Source organism: Saimiri boliviensis, chromosome 10 (genome assembly GCF_048565385.1).
Source record: "Saimiri boliviensis isolate mSaiBol1 chromosome 10, mSaiBol1.pri, whole genome shotgun sequence".
Lineage (NCBI taxonomy): Eukaryota > Metazoa > Chordata > Mammalia > Primates > Cebidae > Saimiri > Saimiri boliviensis.
Window position 1 is genome coordinate 86,778,011 of NC_133458.1, and position 7,752 is coordinate 86,785,762.

The 7,752-nt window shown below is 35.1% G+C and overlaps 1 protein-coding gene across 1 annotated transcript in view; it reads right to left on the reverse strand.

Moving 5' to 3' along the window:
- Positions 1 to 7,136, reverse strand: part of MACC1 (MET transcriptional regulator MACC1) — a 28,992-nt gene extending 21,856 nt beyond the window's left edge. Inside the window, 3 exon segments of the mRNA XM_010345321.3 lie at positions 3,224 to 5,265; positions 7,023 to 7,109; positions 7,112 to 7,136. Coding sequence (XP_010343623.2) covers positions 3,224 to 5,265; positions 7,023 to 7,109; positions 7,112 to 7,136 — 2,154 coding nt within the window.
- Between the last annotated feature and the right edge of the window lie 616 nt (positions 7,137 to 7,752).

The window sequence follows — 7,752 nt, forward strand, 5'->3', positions numbered from 1 at the left end:
TATACATACACACCTGTGGAAAAGTTCAATTTATAAATTAGGCACAGTAAGAGATTAACAAAAATAACTAATAATAAAATATAACAATTACAGTTATATACTCTAAAAGTTAGGTGAATGTGGCCCCTCTCTCTCAAAACACTTTATTGTACTGTTCTTACCCATTTGTCAATCATGGTTGATGGTAGGTAACCAGAACCACAGAAAGTGAAACTGTGGATAAGAGGGAACTACTGTAAGCATGCTTGGTAGTCCCTCATTATTTAATGGCACTTTGGAGCCTTATCTACCAATATGAAACAATAAGTTACAATGAGTAAGCAAGTAAGGCAACTATTAAAGTTGATAACATACATGTTCATTTCCCTGGAAGTATGCACTTAGAAAGACTACCCATGGTTTTGATACATAAACGGATCCATACCTTGATACTGAAGAGTTATAGCCTCAGTGAGAAACAATACTGAGCCAGCGGGCCTGTGAAAGCACTTTTAGTAAACTGTGGATTGGGGTTACCACTTTATATTCCAGTTTCTTGTTTTAGGGAAAAGATCTGTGCTTGGAGTCACAAAACATGAGTTTAAAACTTAGCTCCACATTGTGTAAGTCTTTAGATGCATCACACAGTATCTCTTTAATGATTTTTAAAATGGATATGGTGTTAATTCCACTTTGTTTAAACCTCCATAATCATTGTGAAAATCAAATTGGATGCTGAAGTGCTTTAGAGAATGTCAAGTATATAAGGACAGCCAGTGTCAATGTTGAGAGATCAGTAAAGGGTTTGGATCCCACAATCTTTTTCAGCTTATCATGTCTCTTCCTGCCACACCAAATTAATATACAATCCAAGAAAAATGTATATTTACTAGGCAAATAAAGTTTCAAGAGACAACTCTATAACCCATGTTCTATCACCTGCCAGTCGCAGAACCAGGCCTGAGCCCTTTCATACAGAAATCCTGAAATCTCCACTAAGATTTAGAAACTCCCCACTTGAATGGACTCTCTACTAGATTGTTTAGTTAGCCACTCGAGGCACTCTGATAATTAACATACCCCAAAGAGTACAGATATGATCAGGCTTGAACTTTTAGACCATTTGACCATTACAACTTTTTGAGGCCACTAAAAGACCAAAAGAAATTAATTTTCTAATTCAAATCTTTGCAGATGAATACCGAACATAAGCTATGAGAGTTAATGAGCTATTACAAAATGCATATGCAGTTTCCACCAGGTAGAGCCGCTTCTGCAATTCAGTCTCTAATAGTTCTGAATGGCTCAGGTGAGATGAGAATGCAGCACGCCATAAAAAAATCTACCAACTTAGCAAGTGGGTATTGGAGCTTTTGAAATTCAACTTCTGTAAGAATCACTGTAGAATCACAGAAAATATTGAAAGAGATAATGTTATATATACTTATTTATCATATGAATCATTGTCAATGCCATAGGTTAAATGTTTTCTCCAAATATTTTCTACTTCATTTGCATCTTGATTAAAACTTTGCTCCTTTGCATGAACCTGCCTATATAATTTTATTTACCTTCTACTGGGCACCAGCCTTTCACAATTATAGAGCTATTTAATACATACACCTACATATATACAGTACTTACACAAACATTTTTATACACACATACATTACTTTGTTTTATGAAGGCATAGTGGCTTTAAGCATGATTTTGGAGCCCAAAAAAAATTCAATCCCAGCTATAAGAATAGGCAACTGAAGGACTTGAGCAAATTGCCTCACTTTCAAAGACTTGATTTCCTCCATCTATAAGGTGAAGACACTAACTATACTTACCCCATAGAGTTATTATTAATGGCTAAATGAGATAAGGTATATAGAGTGTTCAGCACAGTGCCAAATATATAGGAAGCATTAGAGAAGTATTAACAATCACTAGTATTTTTATGCTCATGTTTTAACCATTTTTAGAAATATGCTCTTGATTTTTTGTTTTTATAAAATTTTGAATTTCTACTTTAAAGATGAAAAGTACTTTGTAATTCTCCACTGAGCCTTCCACTAAGTTGACTACTATGCTAAAGAATGTGACTCTAAGAGTCCTAATAAAACATGAGGATTAAGATGAGAATTACTAGCATCATTGTTTGGACTGTAATGCATTGCATGCATAAGGATATTAAATTGCTAAAGTGAAGGATATTGATAATATATTTATAAAAGAAAAAGCCAGGTGTGGTGACTTATGGCTGTAATTTCAGCACTTTGGGAGGCCGAGGTGGGAAGATCGTTTGAGGCCAGGAGTTTAAGAGCATCTTAGGTGACATAGTGAGACCCCCATTCCTTAAAAAAAAAAAATAGCCAGGCATGGTGGCACATGCGTATAGTCTGTTACTTGGGCAGCTGCAGCTGAGCCCTGGAGGTTGAAGCTGCAGTGAGTCATGATCATGCCACTACACTTCAGACTGGGCGACAGAGCCAGACTTTGTCTCAAAACAAACAAATAAACAAAAAAACCCCACACACTGAAAAGTAGATTTCTAACAATGGTCAAGTTCGTTTTCTTTAGTTTCTTTAGTTTGCTCTTATCTGCTTTCATGTTATGGAGCCTCTCTGGTATCTTAAGAGCTGTCTAAATATTTGAGAAGTCGTATCTGAACTGTTAAGTCCAGTACAAATAGTAAGTACCTGTAATTTTCTTTTAAAAGATGATTTTCAGAGGCCTCTTTCTTGGAGAAATCACAATTGAATCTCAAATTTAAGAAACGGCCGGGCGCGGTGGCTCAAGCCTGCAATCCCAGCACTTTGGGAGGCCGAGGCGGGTGGATCACGAGGTCAAGAAATCGAGACCATCCTGGTCAACATTGTGAAACCCCATCTCTACTAAAAATACAACACATTAGCTGGGCATGGTGGCGCATGCCTGTAATCCCAGCTACTCGGGAGGTTGAGGCAGGAGAATTGCCTGAACCCAGGAGGCGGAGGTTTCAGTGAGCCAAGATCATGCCATTGCACTCCAGCCTGGGTAACAAGAGTGAAACTCCGTCTCAAAAAAAAAAAAAAAAAAAATTTAAGAAACTAGTTTTATGATCATGTAGAAAAAACTGTATTTGCTATAACGTCTTCAATGTATTTAAGACTGTTGAATTTGTAAATATTTCTCCTCTCACATGTTTGGTTATAAATATCATCAAGTTAATAAAATTCTCTATGGCAGTTCATTACTATGATTAAGCAATACTTACCACAAGAAGTTCATACAGAAACTTCCTCATATTTCTATCTGTGTGGCAATCTTCCTTTAACTTCTTTATAACATAAGAAACTTTTTCTGATTCTTTGTCTACTTGGATTTGATCAACATCTTCCAGTGACAGATGTGAGTAACCCAGGACATCAGCTAAAACTTTCCAGTCATAAACTTTTTCTGACACCAAGGTCAATACAACTGAATAGATATAAGTCAGTTTTTTAACAGGCAGGGCAATTTGTTCAAGAAGATTTCTGGTTGTAAAGATACCATCTGATGTAAACATTACTTGCTCCTTTGGAATCACCTTGACATTTTTGCAGTGTACAAGTCCAATCTTACCTCTGAGGACTCCCACATACCATTCTTTCACTTTGGACTGCCCAATAGCTTTTACCTTCCCTTCTCCGAGGAGAGCTATTGTGTCCCCTTTGAAATACTCAAGTAAGTAGTCAATCTTGCTTTGTCTTAGCACGGCTTTCAGGGTTACCCCATAGTTGATAAAGTTCAATGTTTTATCTTGAAATGTGGGATATTTAACAAGCATTTTTGGTAATAAAGGAGCAGACTTGATTTCCTCCTTCTCCTCCAAATAGCCTGGCAGATTAGACAGCCTTTTTAGGTTTCGGGCTGGATCAGGGGTAGTGACAGAGAACTGTGCAACTGTTTCACCATTGAGAGACTCCACCTGAACACCAAATACAAACAAGTGCATTTCTCTGTGCTCAGCTAAAGAAAATAAAAATTGTTGACGAACTGCTTCACCTGCTTGCAACTGCTTTTGTGTAATTTCTTTTCTTTCTCTTTCTGTCTTTACTTTAAAATCAGGATCACAGGAAAAAACAGAAATTCTTAAATCTTGTAGCTTGTCAAGTAAAAATGAATACTTCCCCCAGAGCTGAAATACAACTGGAGATATGTTTTTTCCACCCTGCTTAATATCAGAAATTGTAAGCTTTCCTGGCATATAATTGTGTCCACAAACTGTGAAAACAACAGTAAAACTGGGATGGATATATTTGGGTCCATAAATTCCAATTGAGGTGGTTTTGTGGATATAATCCCAAATGGTGGCAGCTGGTGACTGAAGAGCTTTAGCTTGTGCAGCAACCACTAGATACATCACCCGGCTCAAGTCCATTAGCTTGACCTGGATGGTGTCTTTGTAAATGTAGCAGTTGCTTAACACTTTAAAAGGGCCTTCTTTATCCAAGCTGTGTAAGCAAACCATTTCTGTCATGACTTGGCTGAAAGGATCCTTTCTCACTTCAGCCCCAATTTTCATCTCCAGCAAAAGGGCTGCCATTGTATTGAGGTTGCCTAACATGATTTCCAACAGTGGACTCACAGTGCATGAAAGATCATGGTTAAGCATGTGTGGCGGATCAAGGAAAGCCCTTAAAGACACTTCTTGGAATTCTCCCACAGCCACATGACCTTGGGGCACATGAACAGTGATGTTTGATTCCGGTAGTTGTATCGACCCTCCTTGATGGTTTACTTTACAAGCTACAGTGATCTCTGCAAGTTGTGTTTGGGCCCATCCAGGGCTCTGACTAACTGTATTCAAATCAAGGCAGGAGCGGGCCAGCTGGCGTTGACTTAACCAAGCCATTTTATAAGCTTCTCGGTCATTTTTAAGCCATTCTAAGTCTTGTAGTAGGATCTGGTCAGAGTTATGTATATTCTGGTGGGCATATGCTGTATCGTCTAAAATGTCCAGAAGCTCTGAAACACTTTTAGATCTTCCAGATTTTCTCGAGGAAGACTTCCTAAGTAACTGATGCACATCAAGTTCATCACTTGAGGAATCAAAAGAATTTTTATTTTCTATTTCTCTAAAGAAAAGAAAAGGATCTTCCTTTAAGATGGAAATATTATTTCTCTTTCCATTATTTCTTAGCTGAGATATATCATCCAAAAATGGATTAGAAGCAGACAGTTCATTCCAGAACGGATTTGTAACTTTGGAAGCATTATTATCATGAAGGGCGAAAGCATCCGGCCAATTGTGAAGCAAGTCTGGGTCCTGGCATCCTTGTTATTTAAAGAAAAACAAAGAAAAACAAAGATAAAGTAGCATTCTGAGTTATAATTAAGATTAATTTTTCTCATAGCGTAAAAATTCAGGACTTACTTTCATTTTTCTTTCTGATCTCTAGTCTACTAGCTAACACAAACTGTGTCAAATTTGGTCAAATTCGTATGTAACAAGAAAAGAATCTTTTCTCTACCAGGTTATTTTTTGAACATATGTAATGTTATTTTAAGATATCACAATTTATAAACTAAACAAGTAAATATTTATTATGATGTAATAATCTATTTAAGACATTTTCTTGAAAATGACTTAGACTAGCATGTGCTTGTACTTTATTATTTAATGTATCATGCTTATAAAAGCACATTTCTAGTCAAGTAGAATAATTCTATTATCCATATTTTTCTAAACATTGAATAGTTGGTCTCATTACATCCAAAATATTAACTTCATGTTTTCCTTTTCAGATAATATTCAATATGTAGAAAATATCAAATACATCTGTTAACATTTAAAATAATTTTTAAAACAACATACTAAATTAGAAAGTCATTAATTTATTAGATAATTCTGTAATAACTTTGTATTGATAAATGTTAATAACACTGAAATTTTTTCAGGTAAATGAATTCATAAAATGAACATTGAAAAATTAGACTACCATTTATTTTATTGAACAAAGGAATTCAATGCACTCAAGCTTTCAATGACAAATAACAATTTACCACTAGAAATTGAAGCATTATTACTTTGGAAAGTGTCTTAAGAATTCGTAACATGAAAAAATTTACATTTCTATTATAAGAATTTTAGATATCCCACAACATTGAAGCCATTTTTGTGTGTATAGAGAAACTCATACTTGGTCATTTCTTAGTAAATAATTGTAAAGACTCTGTGGACTTTGTGAAGCTAGTGCTGCTTTTAGAGACAGGCCGAATTTTCAGAAGTTCTATTGAAAAAAGAATTTAAGCCAACTGTCAGAATTTTTTTGGTTTAATATATGTAGAACTATTATCTTGATTGGAATGTTTTTAAGTCTTATATGCTAAAAAATAAGAAGATGCAGGCCAGACATGGTGGCTCATGCTTGTAATCCCAGCACTTTGGGAGGCTGAGACAGGCAGATCACAAGGTCAGGAGTTCAAGACTAACCTGACCAAGATGGTGAAACTGTTTCTACTAAAAATACACATTGGCCAGGCTGAGGCAAGAGAATCCCTTAAACCCAGGAGGTGGAAACTGCAGTGAGCCGAAATCGTGCCGCTCCACTTCAGCCTGGGTGACAAAGCAAGACTCCTTCTCAAGGAAAAAAAAATTAGAAGATGCATTTTGAAAAATAAAGGTGACATTTCTGTTACATTCACACTTTTTTTTAATACAGTTGCCACTAACTCTCCTTAAACTTACTTTTCCTCTGAGAATCAGGTGAATTTTTTGATGCACCATGAAGCTTTCCTACGTTGACCAACTTTCAGCGAGACTTTTTAACCCCCAAATTCATTATAGTTATGGCATATAACCCTCATTTCTTAGCAACGTTTTTGTTTTTAAAACTATTATGATAGTTATCATAATCCGTTGGCTGTGCTATTTTATTTTGCACATCTTTTTAACTATTCATATGATAAAAACAGGATTTTATAATTCTTTTATCTTCTGAAATATTTTCAGTGGTAGATCTCCAACAGTTATTGGCGATGAATTTCATGTACTCACATGGACAAATCACAACAGTTATAAATTTCTGTACCTGTAATACTGCAACTTTCTGAGAGTTTTCCAGCTTCCATGTCAGCCAAATTTCCTTCAGACCTACTTCGTGTAATTCCTCCTGACAAAAATGTTTTCTTTCACTGATTAACATTTTTCCACCTATAAAGTAAATAGATTCATATTTTTTTGTAAGCATGCATATACATGTTGGCAGAGAAAATAAACTCAAAGACATCCTACATATTTCTATAAAGAATTTCATGTGAAAATCCTCTGTATAAATAATCTTCTACTCCTGGTAGGATACTGGACTAGATATACTAAACTATGTATTATCACTCCATTAAAAAATGCTCAATAAAATGCAATAAATAAATAAATAAATAAAAATGCTTAGATTTGAATTAATACCAATAACCAAATCTGGAAATGCATTACTTATCCCATATAAAGTAATTAATGAGAATCCCAAGGATAACAAAAACATAGTAAATTGAAAACTCAATAAATACACATGTCCAGTTGGGTGACTGGAGGACTAAATATCACAAACTAAAAATTATCCCCTAAATTACTATATACATTCAATGCAGTTCCAAGAAAGATTGCATGTAATTCATATGTGTATTTGTTACTCCTTTTTTAATTTTTAAAATTTTATTTATTTCCTAGTGGATAAATGCATATGTATTTATTGCATACAGCATATTGTTCTGAAGCATATTGTGTTTAACACCATATATAGCAACAATAACTTTGTAAGCTAT